The sequence below is a fragment of the Micropterus salmoides genome, unplaced genomic scaffold, assembly GCF_014851395.1.
Source record: "Micropterus salmoides isolate LMB-PRFRI ecotype aquatic unplaced genomic scaffold, ASM1485139v1 Ms_hic_scaffold_5, whole genome shotgun sequence".
NCBI lineage: Eukaryota > Metazoa > Chordata > Actinopteri > Centrarchiformes > Centrarchidae > Micropterus > Micropterus salmoides.
In genome coordinates this window covers 15,401,268-15,419,343 of record NW_024044237.1, presented here as the reverse complement: position 1 = coordinate 15,419,343, position 18,076 = coordinate 15,401,268, and the positions used below count along the sequence as shown (strand labels likewise).

The 18,076-nt window shown below is 40.7% G+C and overlaps 1 protein-coding gene across 1 annotated transcript; it reads left to right on the top strand.

Annotated features, from left to right (window-relative positions):
* The first annotated feature begins 1,441 nt into the window (after nt 1–1,441).
* sh3rf2 (SH3 domain containing ring finger 2) lies at nt 1,442–17,146 on the top strand. The gene is given in 13 exon segments (XM_038699868.1): nt 1,442–1,729; nt 2,049–2,469; nt 5,071–5,367; nt 6,446–6,541; nt 7,659–7,677; nt 7,680–8,059; nt 14,617–14,674; nt 14,677–14,737; nt 14,921–15,091; nt 15,331–15,605; nt 15,691–15,992; nt 16,111–16,415; nt 16,551–17,146. Coding segments are annotated over 12 exon segments (2,499 nt in total). The 5' UTR covers nt 1,442–1,729; nt 2,049–2,115; the 3' UTR covers nt 16,732–17,146.
* The last annotated feature ends 930 nt before the right edge of the window (nt 17,147–18,076 follow it).

Below are 18,076 nucleotides of genomic sequence, written 5' to 3'. Positions count from 1 at the left end.
AGGGAAAGGCTACGCTGAGACGGATCACATTCAATGAGTTAGGAGCACTCTCTGAGTAAGACAGCATTTTAAATAAAACATGAAAGCTGGAGAAGAAGGCACTCCTCCTTATACAGCAACTTGTGACAAGCCATGATATTCTGAGAGACAGCACACCAAGCTCAGAGCTATCCCCGGGGAGGCCCTTCCCTCTCCATCAGATAGGTCATATATCAGAACCATCAAACACAGTCCCACACGCCACAACGTCCGAGGCTCCTCAGTTGTGGCCAGACTGACCGTCGGGGTGTAAGCAGCTGATAAGCACTTATGCACTGACTTCCAGCAAAACAACCACACACCCTCACCTCTATCTATGACTGGATGACAGAAGATCCATCACTCACAGATGGAAGTGCTGCAGTCATCAAGAAGTTATGTTTCAATCCAGAAAAAACATTATCCATAAATGACCTAAAATCAAGGTCTGTTTAGGTTGCCCTTTATTCTGCCAGAGCCATTAAACTGTGAGAGGCCTGGGAGGAAAGGCCTGTATCAACTTTGATATGACCATGTAAATAAGTCATGGGTAATCTCTCTCTCTCTCTCTCTCTCTCTCTCTCTCTGTTCTTCTGTTGCTCTCACTCTCTCTGTAAAAGCCATATGCACATTTTTAGAATTCCCCGAGTTCTGCTGACGTGAAGAAAGAGATGAAAGATTCATGCTATTTAAAAAATTCAAACAGATGTCCCGAACTTTCGCTTCATAGCCAACATGGGTAAATTATTTAGTCTCGGGATGCAAGAAAGGGAATTCTGGACTGTGCAAATAAAGTCCAAACAATAATAAAGCAAACGGATAAACCCAGTGATTATATCTTGTGCACCATCATTACCATCTCCAGCAACAACCATGACTGCTCTGTGTGTCCAGCAAAGGCTCATATTCTTACAAACGTACGGAGGACGATGGCTGTTAAGCAGAGTTCAGGTTCATTGTATTTTCATCGTGTTGTTTCCAGTAGGACTGATGTGGACAGTGCTGGTACTTGCAGGTGAAGCTGTAGTCGGTCAGTAAATGCACCAGCAGAGGGAGACCATGTCACATGACAATGCTGTAAACACTGCTCTGCTTTTATTTCCCCCTTTCCCACACATTTAAATCAATAAATGTGGGGCTACTTACAGACCTATTATAGGAATAAGGATATATAAATATCCCCAAACCATTATCAGACTTTTTAGGGAATTAGGGAGAAGAATTTAACAATGTAGGTATTTAATCAATGTAATAGCCCCTCAACACGTTTAAATGAGTCCTTATTTAAGAACTAACTTACTGAACTGTTGTTTTTAAGTGTACAACATTTTTACAACAATTTTACCTATGGGGAATGTTTTTTTTTATCACGATGTTGTAAATTTAACAGCTGGTTAGCTGTTAAGGGTTAAACTCAGTCGGACATGACACTGCAATTCGATACAGCTCCTGTTGAATTAGCCTGCTTCTGTGATTGAGACCTCGTTACCAGTTTGTCTTAAGTCTAATTTCCACATCTTTGTTTCATGTCATAATACTTTTTGGCACGAGCTAGTCGGTGATACCGGTGTAGGGTGAAGCTCGCGCGCCTGTCCTGCGCTGTACCGTCCCTCTTCAGCGCACTGCGTCATGGCGACGGCGGCGACAAAGTTACACATTTCCTAAACTCGTTCATGGAGTATAGTCCATCTGACAGTCCGCAGAGACACGTGTAAGTACCCAAAGTTTCTGTATTCTGTGTTATTGGGACAAATATGGAGAGAGTCCGTCCGGTTATTTCCTGTTGTTGTCTTACCTGTGTAGCCAGGTGAGCTGACATGACACCTGTGTGCAAGCAGCGTGTAATGTTCACAACAAAGTATCGTAGTAATTGCTAGTCAAGCCTTATCAAACTGTTTGAAGTTATGGCGTTATCTTCGAGCCATATCTTATTGGTTGTAGAGGACTGTGTTCAGTAGTAAAGTTCTGACTCTTTCATTGTATAATTAACTTCTGTCACTGAATTGGATTTTCTTTTTTGTCTCTCCCAGTATGGTGGATTACAGTGTTTCAGATGTACCAGAACCCCTAGCCCCATAGAGAGTTGGCCCTTTTACAATGGAGAAGCTGGCGCTAATGGCCTTACTGGAATGTCCTCTGTGTTACGAGCAGCTGGATGTGTCAGCCAAGGTCCTGCCCTGCCAGCACACTTTCTGTACGCACTGTCTGCAGAGGCAGGAGGCAGCCCACTCCCAGCTGCTCTGTCCGGAGTGTCGCGCTCCTACCTCGGCCAGGACGGTGGAGGAGCTTCCTGCAAACCCCCTGCTAGTGCGGCTCCTGGAAGGGCTCCAGGGCTCATTGGAGCCCCGCAGGGAAACGCAGACAGCCCGCTACACAATGCCCATGGCCAGGCAGGGTCAGCAGAAGCAGCAGCAGGAGAGTCAGCACAGAGAAAAGTATGGGCACAGTGAGGTCAGTGCACTCACCCTCTGCTTATCTATCACAAGCTTTGACTCTGCTTTGGGTGACAATTTTATATCCAAATCATGTGATGAGTTTTTTTGTTACAATCGTTACACTAAATTGAGGTGATGTTACACAATTTGTTGTTGATGGTTATAACAATCTGCTGTAATTCTTTCACTGTAAGAAAACCCTATAGCCCACTACACTGTGCAACCCAAAGGGTACTTACAGCAAATAATGGTTGGTTGGCCCAGTGGTTACCAAAATGTGATATTTGTGAATGGGAACCCCTATTTACTACACCTATTTAAATATTATATTTATCTATTCAAACATTACAGGAATCCCAGCCAGTTTCCAAACATTTTTAGATATATTCCTCCCAACAGTCAGCCATTGCTTATTATTTTGTTTCAGCACTCAGCAAGTCCTTCCAGGAGTGCGCAATATGGATAAGAATCTCTGTCACGTTATATGTACATTATCTATGTTATCTATATCACAATATCGATATATAGTGATTGTCATATTGCACATTTTCTGGATAATCAATCGAGAAACCTTTAATGGAAGAAATCACCCAACACGGATGTCTGCTTTTGGCTAATCCAGCAAAAATACCTGACAAATCAAAAAAGTAGTACATCACGTTGATGCGAAAATCAAACACATATTGCTATAAAGCAGTCCTGCTCACTGATGTGTAAATCTCAGTCGAGCTGAAAGTTGGCAAATAGCTATTGTCTTGTGTCATATTTATTGTCTTCTCACCTATGATGTCTTATTTATTTATTTCTAGTGAGTTACTTACTCAACACTGTGAGTTCACCAAACTTAAGTGGGATTTTTCCCCTAATACTTTGAGCATATCACTGTATGAGACGGTGTGGCACATAAGAGCTGTGTCATCTGACCTAGTAAAATTTTTCCGCTGACGAAGTGAAATTCAGTGTTCCCCCCTAGGCCTAAAGTGATGAGGTCCCCTCAGACCTGTACGAATGGTGTCTATCAGGACTACAGGTGTATTTAAGTCAGGATGAATTACTTCTCACATCGTAAAGAACTCTAAAAGCTCTTCTCCACGCCTTCAGACACAAGAGCTCTATTATAACTTTAAAAATCTACCATACAGGGCTGTAGGTGTAGGATTGATAAGGATACATTAAAGGTTATGCAAAAGATGCATATTGAAAACTAACTCAGAGCATACAGTAGGAGTGGGTGTGATACATTGACTTCTGATGGTCATTTTCCATACATAGCAGATGTGGAGGGTGGAATTACTGTGTTACATACAGGCTCAAATATTAAAGATCAAACCTTATTTAATAAAATACTAAAACAGATGACTCAGAGAAATCAAATTGTTACATCTATATCATAAGAGACTCACAGAATTATAGCTCTTTGCTCACAGACTCATAGGATAGGATTTTCTTACTTGTCACTGAAATTAATACCTTAAACTGAAGCATAACGTGTTGAATGCTTATTATTGTTCTGTATCACTCTTTTAAAGGTGTACATTATTCATGAAAAACTGACGGAGCATTGAAAGAATCTGCCTGTTAATAATAAAATTAGACTTACATTTATAGGCTTTAACCCTGCAGAGTCTTTTATTGAAATGTATGTTTTCAGAAAATTGTCGTTTAGTCTCAATTTATTTTCAGGCGGTTAAGAAGTTATTCCAAAACAATACAATTGAAAAGAAAATTACAAAATAGAGAGGGTTTTCTTTGGTGCAGGGTTTTCTTTGTCTATATAAAGCAGGTATGTCACCTAATTCAAACCCAACATGAGATGTGAGGATCATACTTCACAGTCGGTAAAATTATTAAATGCAGTTTTCATTTGATGACAGTGTTTTATTCTTTGAGGTGATGAGAAATATGAAGAGACCTGCCTTATCAGTAGTCCTGTGTATAGACTGTTCAGAGTCTACTGTTAATCTGTAGCTTGAGTTCAAGTTCATTTAATAAAGATCATATTTACGGAGTGTAAACTGCAAGATAATATTTCAAAAGGTGTTATTAGCAGTCTATTATGCATAATTCCACCTGTCGACATGTAGGACTGTGAAAATCTGGTTTCTTATTTTGAAGGAAAGGTCTCATTTTGTGAAAAGTTATAAAAAATGACTTTTGCAGAAAATAATTAGTGCATTATGTGCGTTAAGGTTGTGTGGTTTTTAATCAACCTCACTGAAAAGTTGTAACTAAAAAAAACATTTATTACAGTAAAGCTTGAGTCAAAATTTGATATTATCTTAAAAGGGAAAAAGGATGTGTCATATTAAACACATCTGCATATCCGATAAGATCATCACACATCTATGTCTGCTCAGCACAAAATGATCTGTTAACAACATCAACCAGTGTGAAAACAAACACCAGAGTGAGTTGACCTAAATGAGACACACTGGTAAAAAGGACAAAATAAATGTTTCACATCCTGAAAATGCAGTACTTAATGCCCCCAAATCTTTAAAGATGTTTTTTTTTTACCATCTTAAATGTGTATGTCAGAAATGTGTATCATGTAAAATAAATCCACAACTTTATTTAAAATACAGTAACTGATTGATAATTTTTGTCTGCTCGTCAGCTTGCTCTCAGACCTTTGATGCGTAACCAACGAGGTGATTCGTCAGGAGAGATGGTCCTCACGCCAGGTAATGGTATCACCTCGAAACACAAAGTGGATGAGAACTGGCAACATGGAAATGAAGCTGCCAGTGGCGGTGTGCCTGGCACTGCCAGCACGCTGCAGGCCGTCAACCAGACCTCTCAGGTGCAGCCCCTCCAGCAGTCCCAACCTCCGACTTTCTGCAGGGGGCTGTATGACTTTAACCCCGAGGAGATGAATCTGGAAGACAGTAAATATTGTCTCAGCTTCTTCAAGGTCTGACTCTCAAACTACTGATTTAACACAGCAGCAAACACTTTCAGGGGGTTGAGTCTTCCTTATGTACATTTGATTTAAATGCTTGCAGAGATTCCTACTCTTTAATTAATGCACAAAGAAAATGATTACACTTAACAGTAACCTTCAGGGAATAATAAAACATTAACCTTCTGGGGGAAATTATACTGTATATAATGAGTGTTGCTGTTGTTTCATTTGCTAACTAAACTGGTCTTAAGACGAGATGCATCAGGATCTGGGTGGCTAACCTCTGCTAAACAGTTACCTGGGGAAACCCAAGCTAGGACGTTTAGGGATGCTGCTTGTGCTCATTTCAATCATGTATTGAGACAAATTACCAAATATTTTAAGGCTGCAACTAAAGACAATTTTCAATTATTGATTATTATTTTCTTGAGTAATCGTTTGGTCTGTTAGTGAAAAAACGGTAGCTGAATAATGAATTGATGTACCGAAAACAAGTGTTTGCTGTCTTTTAGAATATTTCAAATCCGGGATGTCCTTGTCAAATTATCATATTAGCTTTACCACATGCTCAAATATTAGAAAAATGTTAACTTAACACGTTTTTAATAATGAAGAGCAGAGGAAGTCCCCAATAGTATTAATACATAATGGTCATTGCTTTTTGTTCTTTTCACCTCTTGGAGAGACTTCAGGAGCTGGAGAATCTGCTGCCGTGGTTGTTACTAACCCTGAAGATTTCTGAGGCAGTTATAAAGGGCCTCGGTACTTGTGTGCTTTCCATTAAAGCACACTTGCACTCTGCTTTTTTTTTTAGTTTTTAATGCGGATGGTCAAATGGTTTTGAGCCTGTGCAGAAAGGACCAGGCCTGCAGACACAAGGAGAGTTGATGTCACATGCTGCAGGAAAAACACAGGGCTCGGAGAGTTTCTGAGCTGAGTGCTCAGTCTCCAGGGTGACCTATCTCTATTACAAGCACCCGGCATCCTGTTTTGATTTTTTCCAGTGGGTTCTCTGCCTCTCACCTTTTCTGCACTTTGTTTAGGTTCATTGCTTTCTCTGTGTCTTTTACTTAATTCTGGTTTACAGGGAGACATCCTTACTGTCATCAGACGGGTGGATGAACACTGGATTGAAGCCAAGCTCGGGGAGAAAATTGGAATTTGCCCTCTGCAGTTTACAGAGGTGAGTTCTTCTTAGTCCTCTCTTCCCTCCTTCATTGTGTGAATGTGGCTTGTGGCCTTTTCAGTATGATCAAGGTTGACACCTGCCGTTTGGCACTTTGGTCTGATGGTGTAGCTCTTGTAATGAATTGAACCATAGATGTCGTAGCTGGATGTTATTAATTCCAGGTCACTGCCAGGGCGCTACCTTGATTTTCATTCACATCTTTGATTCATCCGTAAATGTCACTCCTGTGCTGCAAAGTGCTGAGGCAGATAGCTAATCTGTGAAGCCCTGCTGTGTCTGCAGCTGCTCATTAGTGTGTGACTATGTGGCTTACTCAGGTTCGCAGAGCTTGCTTAGCTAGCTGACTGTCATTTGTTTTCCTCTGTACTTTCTGCCTCCAGGAATTAACTTCATCCTTGCCAAAGAAAATTGTATTTGTTCCTACAGTGGGGTCATTGTGGTGCCTCATTCAGCTATATTTTACGTCCCTCACTTGTCATCTGTTTTGCAATAGTTTTTCCTAATATTTAGTTTCTTCCCCTCCTCTTATTAGTCCTCTTATGCCTCCTTTAGTCTCCTGTCCACCCGTGTCTTCTTCTGAAGCACCGCCTCAGTGGTGCTCTTCATCTTTTTTTACTTCCCGTACTCTATTCTTTCCTATTCTCCTCTTTTCTCCTCTACCCTCTCCTTTCTGAGCCTGCCTCTCCTCGTGTCGTGCAGCCAGGCGTGAAGACACAGTAATGCTTTCTCTGCTTGGGTGGCATAACAGCACATCACTGTGGGGAGTGAAAGCATTAACCCTGCCATATCTGTCTGTCTGCCTGCCTGTCTGTGCAGCTTTCTCTCTCAGCACCAGTCAGCCCTTCCTGGCTTACTGGCTGGTACTTATGCTCCTGTCTGCCTGCCTCACTGCCTGCCTGGCCAACAAGTTGTAGGGGTGAGTGGAGTAGTGATAAGTGGGTGTATTTAGACAGCCATTTCGCTGATCAGTAGGAGCAGAGGTTGACAGGCGCTAGTTGCAGGTAGGAGCGAGTTGGAGAGGATTTTCTTGACTGAGGATTGACTGTTCTCTGTGTCAGGATTTATCCCGATTTTCACTGCGGTTTCTCTTTTATGTTTTCATCTCTTTTAGCCATACACACTGGCTGCCAAACTCTAGAGGGAAAGAATCGGAGGTGGAGTGACTCAGCAGAATTTTACCATCGGACTGGGAGTGGGGGCAAAGACAAGGCCATTGACGTATCCGGTAGGACCACCCATTACGGAGTCCTTCAAGTCCCAGCAAAGACACCCATCATCAATGCGTTGCCCCTCTCCAACCAACGGAAACAGCCCGCAGCCAGCAGCATCAACTTTTATCAGACTACCAAAGCAGAGACGACCAATATCAGCACCTTCAAAAGCACCAACCATCCGGGTCTGTCACATCGCCTCTCGGTGCATCCTGCCGCCCGGGGCCTCTCTCACCCTTCTAGAGGGAACTCTCACCGAGTAAGACGCCACTCTGACTCTACACACAGACACCTGTTACAGGTGAGTCATGTGCCAACATATCTGCCTTTATGCATGCTATACTGATGGGGCAAAGATTCTCCTCTTTCTCATAATCTTTGAGCTCAACTGTGTTTGGCTTTGTTTTGTTGGCAGATTTTCACAGAAACCATGTGGTTAGCAAAAGGAATGCCGGTTTTCTGGGAGATAATTTATGGTTTTTTTCTTTGAGTCACTAAAGTATCAAGTTGTCCTCAGGGGTACAGGGAGGGAACTGTGACACTAAGCTTAAGGAATGAACGAGAGAGAGAGAGAGAGGCATCGCCCTTGTGTTGGCCGATGCATGATTAAGTGGCTCTCATTAAGATAACACAGATGTGGAAAAGGGCTAGATACGAAAGGCGTTTGGACTGGAGGTGAGTGGATTGAAACTTTGAAAGATCTTTAATCAAACGTCTTGGGCCATAAGCCAGGGTTTCCCCTCAGAGATGAATAACAGTCTAACAGGGTGTGTTTCCTTTTTCTTTAGCTCAGATGTAATTTTAGTACTTGAGGGACGTTTTATAATTGTCTTATTTTTGAATGGCATAACAGCATAGCTAGAGATGAAACAGGAACGCTCATTTGAATTGAACTTTGATAGAATGAAATGTTTAAGTGTAAAACACATAGAGGCCAAATTTAAGTTCATTGCCACTGAAAAACTGAGCTCACCTTTAGTGCTTTATCATGTCATCTAAATTTCTCACAAGAAGAGTGCATGTGACAAAATTACTAACACTGTTTAACTTTTATTTTTTAAGTGTTTCTTGAGGCTCTGTCAGGGCAGCCTTGAACATTTGGATCTCAAGCTATCAGGATCAGTTTCTTGCAGTGTTACCTGCATATGTTATGCAGCCTGATTCACATGGATGGATGATGAACATCTCCAGGAGACTATATTGGGAGCATTGTCATTTAGATATGTTTAGATGACCATAAGAAGCAACATGAAAGAAACACTATAAAATAGCACGCTGTGAAAATGTTAAAGAATATTAACTTATTTTAGTTATAGTTCTGATCACCTTAGCTTAAATGTTTTGATGGATACATGTCACAACAACAGTTTTATGGATGCCACAGGACATGATGCCATTCATATATAACGGAAACAATGTAATAATGTGAATACTGCATAAAGTCAAAGCCAGCTATGTGCACTGCCAACATAAAAGCCTCTGCAAGGTTTAATAATATAACCTGCTGCCAAGTGCCCTACCTCCTGAGATAATGATTTCCTTTCAAAGTTCAAATCTCACTGCTCTACCCTGCAATTATACATGTCAGAGCACAAAAATGCTAAACCTCATGCAGGTCAGAGAAAAAACAGACTTAAGACTTGAGAACAAGATAAAAAGCAGGAAATGGGCGCGATAAGACAGGAAGAGGAAAAGAAGATGGCGTACAGCTTGGAAGAGAAACGGAAAACAAAATGAGTGGGCTGCAAAAAAGGCAAAACACAAGACGGAGGGAGAAGGAGAAGGAAAAATGAGAGATGGATGTAGAGAGTGGGAGGCTTGGAGAGTCCCTCAGTGTGTCTGCTTATCTCTCTCATGCTGATGATGATGAGTCACTGAAGTTGGTTACATAACAGACCCCTCTCTCCCCATGCCTTCAAACTCCTTCCTCTTCACTAAGCAGGTAACACTCGCTTTCACATCAGTGGGCCAGTAATAGCAGGCAAGCCACGCACTTCCCTTTTTAAAGGAGCGGAGGGCTCTGTCCCTAAAGCCAAGGCTGAGCTCCCCACTGACCAAAGCTATGTGTGCTATTCTTAGTGCTGCGTCCCATCAGCTCTCACCGCTACACTGTTGCTTCCCACCAACTGTGGATGAAATAAGGCATATTAGTGGGAATATTGGCATTGTTATGTAAGAGCAACATTTTGGATGGAAATGAGCCAAAAGCAGAAAGTTAAAATGCAACATAGAAAAGTTCAATTCCATATCAAACAGTAGTAGTTCACTGGTACACAACAATACCTGATTAGAAATAAGCAAAAGGCTGATTTGTAATTAGTAACCCTGTGAATTTACTATAATCAAGCTGAAATGATTAGTTGATTAGTCGATTTGTTGGTAGGAAATTAATGAGCAATTATTCTGATATTTGATTAGTAGGAACCACCTCTCAAGAGCAGAACATCATAAAGTGCTTCACAATTAGAAAATAAGGTAACAAACATAAAACAATGACTTAAGAAGAGTAAAATCAACATAAATGGAAATGAATAAAAAATGTCACAGAGGCACGTTTAACAGGTGTGTCTTGAGCAGCTTAAGTGTCCACAGATGTCCACAGAGAGAAAGTTCCGAAAACACAATCTCCTTTTGTTAATAGCTCGGAGTGAGGAACAACCAACAAACCCTGATTAGCCCCAGAGACCTACTGCTGACACACTGTAGGGAAGCAGTAGCTCTCTAATGTAGTTAATCATCAGTAATCCTGAATCTTGAATTCTGAATATGATGGGGAGCCAGTGTAGAGAAATCTAGATTGGCCACACATGAAACATTTTAGAGGACTTTAATTTAATTGAATTTAAAGGGACAATGCACATTGATTGACGTCACTGTAAAAGTGCCATTTAGCCAAAAGGCTAATTTTCAACTTTTGTCCCTTGGCCTGTTGTTAAGTTAACCATAACAATAAAACACACAATCTGTACAATTAAATGAACAGCTGAACTTGATAAATAGCTTGGAAAAGCAGCATCATGCAAAGTAGGACATGTAAAATGCAGACAATAAATTCAAAGCAGTGTTAAGCAGATAGTCAGTGCAGGCTGGTGAAACATGAAAACATAAAATCACATCACATTATATTATATTAGAGAAGACAGAGGTAAAACCAGATTTTGAGTGAAATTAGATGAGATTTTCCCAGCAAAGGAGACCATTTCAAGGAAGTATATTACACTGATGGTAGCTTTTAGGTGTATTATCCAGGACCTTGTGATCTTGTTTAGCTGAGTCTTAAGTGACAAGATATCACTCGGTCCAGGGATGTTTTGCTGAAGCAGGTGAAGAGGTGACAATATTTGAGAGAGAGAGAAATCATGAATGAATTGTTTTAAGTAGCTTGAAAAAAATCAAACATTCTCTTGTTCCAGCTATTTAATTAAGGTTCGAATTCATTAATGAATGAATAATGAAAATTGTCCTCAGTTGTAGCCCTACCATATAACAAACTTTGTTTGAACCTTTAAAGCCTCATTGCCCACCTACACAGGTGTTTTCATTTAGGTTGCCTGACCTCCTTTAGCCTGTGTAGGCTTGTGCAGACTGTGTTTTATTGACATCTCCCTCACTCTTCTAATAACTTTGTTGCTGCTCCAGGGCAGACAAATCACGTCATTAACAATAGCTGTTTGAGATGAATTTGACCTCGGCTGGAAGGTGGACAAAAGTTGGCTGCTGCAGTGAGGGGTAGTGCAAAAACTGCAGTTAAATCAGATAATTTCCACTAGCCTGCCCAGGATATATTCCAGAATATACATTACATTACATTAGTAAGTCATGTAATTTTTTCCCAATTAAAATGTTTTATTATTTAATTGTCCAATCTATTAAGCTTTCATTCACTCAGCAAGTGTTGCTTTAAAATGCAGTATATCTGTGATACTGACATGACAGCAATTAATAACTTATTTTATGTGAAGAAATTATTCTATATCCATAACTCATTCACCAATCAAAACACCAATTAATAGTGAATATATCTTTACATCTACACACAGGGGTAGATTTATATGTCAACCATGTCATTGCTTGACATCAGTCTGTGCAAATGTTATTTCCTAACATCCCGCTCGTTACCAAAAGTTTTGTCACCTAACAATAATTAAAAACCGATAAGCTTCTTTTATGGTATCTTGAATATTAAATATAGAATTAATTTATTCAGCTTCTCTGGCCTCGTAGTTGTTATTACCTGCATATTTCCTAATTGATTCTCAGAATCACCTTTCATAGCACAAAATGATGTATAAAATCTAAATATTTACACTTAAGTGGAATTGAAGACATAATCAGGTCAATCACCTGAGCCAATGAGCTCTTAGACCAGGCGACAGCCAGGCGCTTCCCATCATGACCCAGAGGTCTTGCAGCCACCTTCATCTCGTGAGCTCATTGTTGATGTTATCAGCATGATGTCATATCTCAGTTGGGATCGAGTCAGCCAGAAATCTAACCATGATGCATTGTGTGGTGATCACTGGTGGTCTGGTTCATCCCAAACACGCCTAATGTAGAGTTTGGTGACATCAAGTAATTCCCAGTTTAGCACCATCCAACTTCAACCTGATTAAACAGTATTGGCTATCCTGTGTGTCCAAAGCCATATTTTATTTACTTTAGTAACGCTTTTACACACCCATTACGAGCTAGTGTTAAGTTTGACAAACTTATTATGATATATTTGGGTGGGATTTGGGGATTTTTCATCCAGTATTTTCAACAGGAGATACTGTTGGCTGTTTCTTTGCGATAAGATGAGTTACAAAAATGTAATAGTGGCTAAAGATTTCTCTGTTTTGTTAAAGAGGGGTAACATTGAAAAGTAGACCTCACTTAGTCCTTTATGCAGTTTGGACATTACTGATGATTACTATTACTAAGGAAGTTGAAGTTCACAATTCTCACAATGTCTCATTTATGTATTTAATTTTGATTATAAATTTTTGGCTTATTTGTGGTGACAGAGAATCTGGAACAGGAGCACGTCAACCACTTACTCCAAATAAGACTTTGTTCAGAATAGCAGAATTACCCTCTCCATGTAAATATAGCCACTGCCACTGCTGGTTCACTGGAACGGGCCATTACGTGACTGCAGCATAAGTGAAACAGCCTCTGTGTATCTGATAAAATACATCCCAGGAATATAAAAGGGCACAGAGTAATGAAAAGAACTAAATAATTGAATACATGAAAAAATAGTTTTCTTTTTTCTTTACACAACATTTTATATTTAGTGTCGATGGCTGCTTTTATTGTAAATGTCATGTGAATGTCATAAAAGATACATTGACAAAACAAACTACAGGTGACAGTGATGCTCATCCATTTACTCTCATATATGACGGAAGGCTGGTATGTCTTCACGACATTGTATCATAACTTTATCTCTCTTTACTTCTGCCTCATAGCACTGCCTTACACAAGTGAGATAGTGCTTATAGCAGTGGCTGCCTCTTAATTATGACTCCTTTTGTGCATCTCTGAGGTGCAGTGTGAATGCACTGCAGCTTAATGGTGGGAGAGCTGTAGAATCCAGACTCATGCTCTAGAGCGGGAACCCCAGGCCCACAGGACAGCATGCTTTAAGCAGTAGCTGAGTGGTAGTGCTGTAAATAGCAGCAAGCCTCTGTAGACGTCAGTGCGGAGATAATACTGGGAAAGTTATTTCTGTCTTTCTGTAATGATAATCAGAAAACATTACACATGTGGGATTTGTTTGGTTGAAGAAAATAATTATAAAGATCTCACTAAAAGGCCCTCTTCTGTTTGGTAGTGGTAAATTAGGGATTAAGCTTCGTACTGTGTTGTTAATAGTTGTGAAACACACCTCAGTGTCACTCCCTGCTAGTCATCTGGGTCAGGCCTGACTCAACAGCCTACTGACTTCAAGAATGTCATAGTTTCTTAGCTGTCAGCTGTAATTGGGAATTGGATCTATGAAGATAAAATGCAAAAGATGTCTGCCGAACCATTATATATAGTTTTAGTGTTACTGTATCATACATAAAATGTATACATCATCATTTCTGTATTGGTGTTGTTAAAAGTTGCAGCTAAGAACACAGTTTTTGCTTGCTGTAATCATCAGATCAGTTGTAGCTACTTTGGTTTATGACCAAATACAAAACTAATGCCATTCTCATCAGCCTCAGTTGTACTTTGTGGTAATTAGCACATGCTAATATGCTAACATGCTAAACCGAGACATTGAACATGATATATTATTATACCCTCTAAACATCAGCAGGTTAGCATTGTGATAGCATTGTGATAGCATTGTGATAGCATTGTCATAGCATTGCACGTTTGCATTCCAATTTTCAACCAAAAGTACAAATAGACAGTTCATTCACACATAATAAATATAAAAATATAAATATGGCAATGTTAAAAAGAATTGTTTGTTGTTGAGAGTATATAAGGATTAATGGCAGTGTCTAGTTTGCCACAATTCATAAAGGCACATATTATGTCAAAAAATGCGTGCATTTTTCATCTTTGTATTTCGCCATTTTAGGGCTGACATTAACACCTTGCAGTCGGTTCTTGTTCTTCTGATAAAGGGAACTAAACTGGCAAATAAATGAAAAAGTTAAAAAAAAGTTATTGCAGTGACATAAATCTGTCACCAAACACACTTACCAAGTAATTGTAAGTCTGGTTGTTTTCAACACTTATGCCATGAATGACTAGTGGCGAATAACCGCTAGCATTGCTGTAGACTTTTGTTTTCATATTGTGTTCTTAAATAATGTGCCATGCATCACTGTTTGCATTCTATATGATGATCATTTTGAATCCATCCCAATACAGGGTGAGAAGAAGATGACCAGTGAGACTCCACCCACCATCTCTATGGCACTGGTGAACCCCAAATGTCCTCCGCCTCTGCTGACGGCAAGAACTCCTCCACGCAGCAGCTCTCCATCAGTGTGTGAGTCACTGTTTTAAACATTATATTAATGATATGATAATGTCAGATCAGATGTGCGAGATATGAATAGAAAAAAGAAACAAAAAACATTCAAATACCCATTAAAAAGACAGCAAAATCTGGGTATATATATTGTAGAAAGTGTGGTAGTTACATAGATAAACCCTCTGTGTGACTACTCAGGTGTGCCGTTCTGTACTCCTACAAACCACGACGGCCAGAGGAGCTGGAGCTGAGGAAAGGAGAGATGGTGGGAGTGTACGGAAAGTTCAAGGAAGGCTGGCTGCGTGGGTTATCGCTCAGAACGGGGAAAGTGGGCATTCTGCCCAGCAACTACATCTCGCCTGTGCTCAGGTGAGAGGCTGTGATCCCTGACTACAGAAAGTGGGAGCTAAATGACGTTTGGATTCAGACAGTAATTTTGCGTGGGCAGGGCAGCCTGTCATCATGCACACATTTAAATGATCCATGGAACAGAAATATAACACTAAAGCCGCTGCTTGCTTCAAATAAACACTTTCTACAGTATAACAAGCAATAAACAGCAGGTACTTTTATTTTTTTTACTAAAGTGTCTCATTCCCTCACTGCAGAACCTCGGCCAGACTCATGGAGACCAAAGCAGCTAATGCGTCCTCACAGTACAACACAGTAGATGGAAAGAAACCCACAGCTGCCAGGAATCCTGCTGTGGTCCTTGCTCTTGATAGGGTAAACGCTGATGCAACGGTATACTCAACAGGACAAGTCCCATCTGTGCCAAATGGAGCACGGCATGCAATGTCATCCACTGGTGCTGGAAAACCGTCCCACTATGGGGGTGCACCAGGCTGGGACACTGTGAGGCGGATCTTTAACCCTCATAGAGGTGAGTGTTATCTATCTTTGAAATTCTTGATTAAATTAGAGATTTGCCAGGTTGTCAAAAAATGTCTTTTAAATGTTTTTTTCAGGCTCAGACCATTACTCCCATATGCCCAATATGAACGCCCCGTCCAATTCACAGCACTTTGCACAAGTTCAGGCGTCCGGCTACTCACCTGCCCTGCAGAGGAAGAAAAATAGCAGCCAGTCCAGCTCTGGCAGAACACTGGGCTGGATGACTGAGCCAGCAGTGCCCTCTGCTGCTGCAGTCTTTAAGGACAAGAACTTCACTGCTTCACATGAGGCAACATTTCAGCATGACAGACAGCCTTCCAATGGGCCTCACTCAATCCTAGTCAGACCTGACTCACACAAGAACAATACAGACAAGGTAATGTCATTCAGATGATTTCTCGCGAGAGACAAAAGCTCACATTTTTGGCTTTGTGCAACTGTTCGTGTGATCACTACTCTGCATGTGCCTTACAGTAAATGTTTTACTCTCCTAGCCGTCAAAGTCAGTGCGGTTCCTCACAGATGAAAACTCCCCTCCCCCAAGACGCCGGACCTCCTCGTGGTCATCAGGAAATCAGGTTCCCTCCAACTGCCGCCCTGGCCCCCTTCCGTTGGAAGTGTGGGCTCCATCGCTCACCCTGGGACGAGACGGACCAGGGATCATTCTCAAAGAAGGAAAAGTTCCTATTCTCAGGAAAGGCCTCGAAACAACCATGTCAGATCTCAATTCTAACCCTCAGAAAATGATATCGCCACAGCTGTCGTTATCAGCTGTGTCGGCTCAGCTCAGCCCCAGCAGGTCAGTTGGATTTGTATGTTTGTCTTTGTAATAAAGAGCAGATTTATTATGAGACAGACAGTAGACTTGTAAAATGCTGTATTGATTTGACGTACTGGATTAAAATCTCTGGCTTCTTTTGCTTTTTTTTTCCAGACACAGAGTGTCCACTACGCATTTAGCACAGACAGACTCGGAGCTCAGTCTGCTTCAAGGAGAGCTCGTTCTCGTCCACAGACCTCGACCTGATGGACGGGTTCTGGTTACCCAGGAGAGCAGTGGGCATACAGGCTTATTCCACAGCGGTATTCTTCAAACCCTTGAGAGGCTCAGCTGACTGTGTACTATTACTGTAACTGTATATATTCCATGTGTTCAAACTGCCAAAAGACTTGACTGACCTGCTGAACAACAAGATGCGTGTTGAGGCCCAAAGGTTAATACTGCCAAATGACAATCCCATGAAGGTGTTTATTTTTTTCTGCATATAAGAGTGTGGTTAAATTCTCCAGAGATATATTGTGTGTCCTTTAACATATGTGCATGTTTGTTACACATGTACTATTATAAGATTTTGCACAGAAACCTACCTAATGACTGTTCCTTGTTTAATACCCATGTTACACGCATTGGTTAGTGCCTTTGTCAAAACCTGCAAAGAAAACAAACTATATTTAAATATATTTAGAGAAAGTACGAAGTAATATATCTGTACTGCTTATGTGGTAATAAACTATACTTCCAAAACGTTAGTAGTTTGATGTCTTATTTCAGGTGCATAATTCTTTAATACCATAATGGAGAAATCCTTTCTAAAAAGCAAAAATCCTGCAGTCAAACTGCAAATGCAGATATATAAGTAACGGCAGCAAAATGTCAAAGTAGGTCTACGTGTTCTTGCAGTATGTTAAAATACTTGTGCAAGAACTATTTTAATATTGCAGCTGAGTTAAATATGAATTATTATTGTGTTTTAATATAGCAGCTGAGTTGAATATGTATTAATAGTATGTTTTGGAAGTTACCCTATGTCCTACATGAAAAAAATAATTCTGCAACCTGTGGCTACAGCCATCAGCAGGGCTGGATGGCCTACAACCCTCTGGGGCCCCACTACTTCAATGTGTGTCACAGTCACTGAACCAAAGCACAGTTAACATATCATCACTTAACATGATAATGGCTTAAGGTGGGTCCTACCTGACAGTCTGGATGAGATTTCCTATGTTAGAGCCCGACTAATACTGGATTATTGAGGCTGATACCCATATCTATGTTTGAGAATTTCAAACAAACCTTTGAATTTCAATATTTTCAGTATAAAGGGCCCCCATGTGAGAAGGGCCCACAGTGATACTAGAACGAATAGCTGTGGATGTGGGGAGGGGCCGAAAGAGTATGCTTGTACACAGGACCCAGTTTTTTGTGCGATTCACCTGGGTTTAGGCACCAAAACTACTTGGTTAGAATCTGATGGGTTACAGAATTTGGTTACCTGCCATGGTCATCACGTACATGTAGTGGTGGGGGTGTGTTAACCCCTAGTTGCTCCAAAGGCGTGCGACCTCTGACATATATAGCAATTGTAAGTCGCTTTGGATAAAAGCGTCAGCTAAATGTAGTGGAGTCTTGACTGTGCTTTTATTCCGCTGCATAGAATCACCTGCACAGTAAAGGTATGT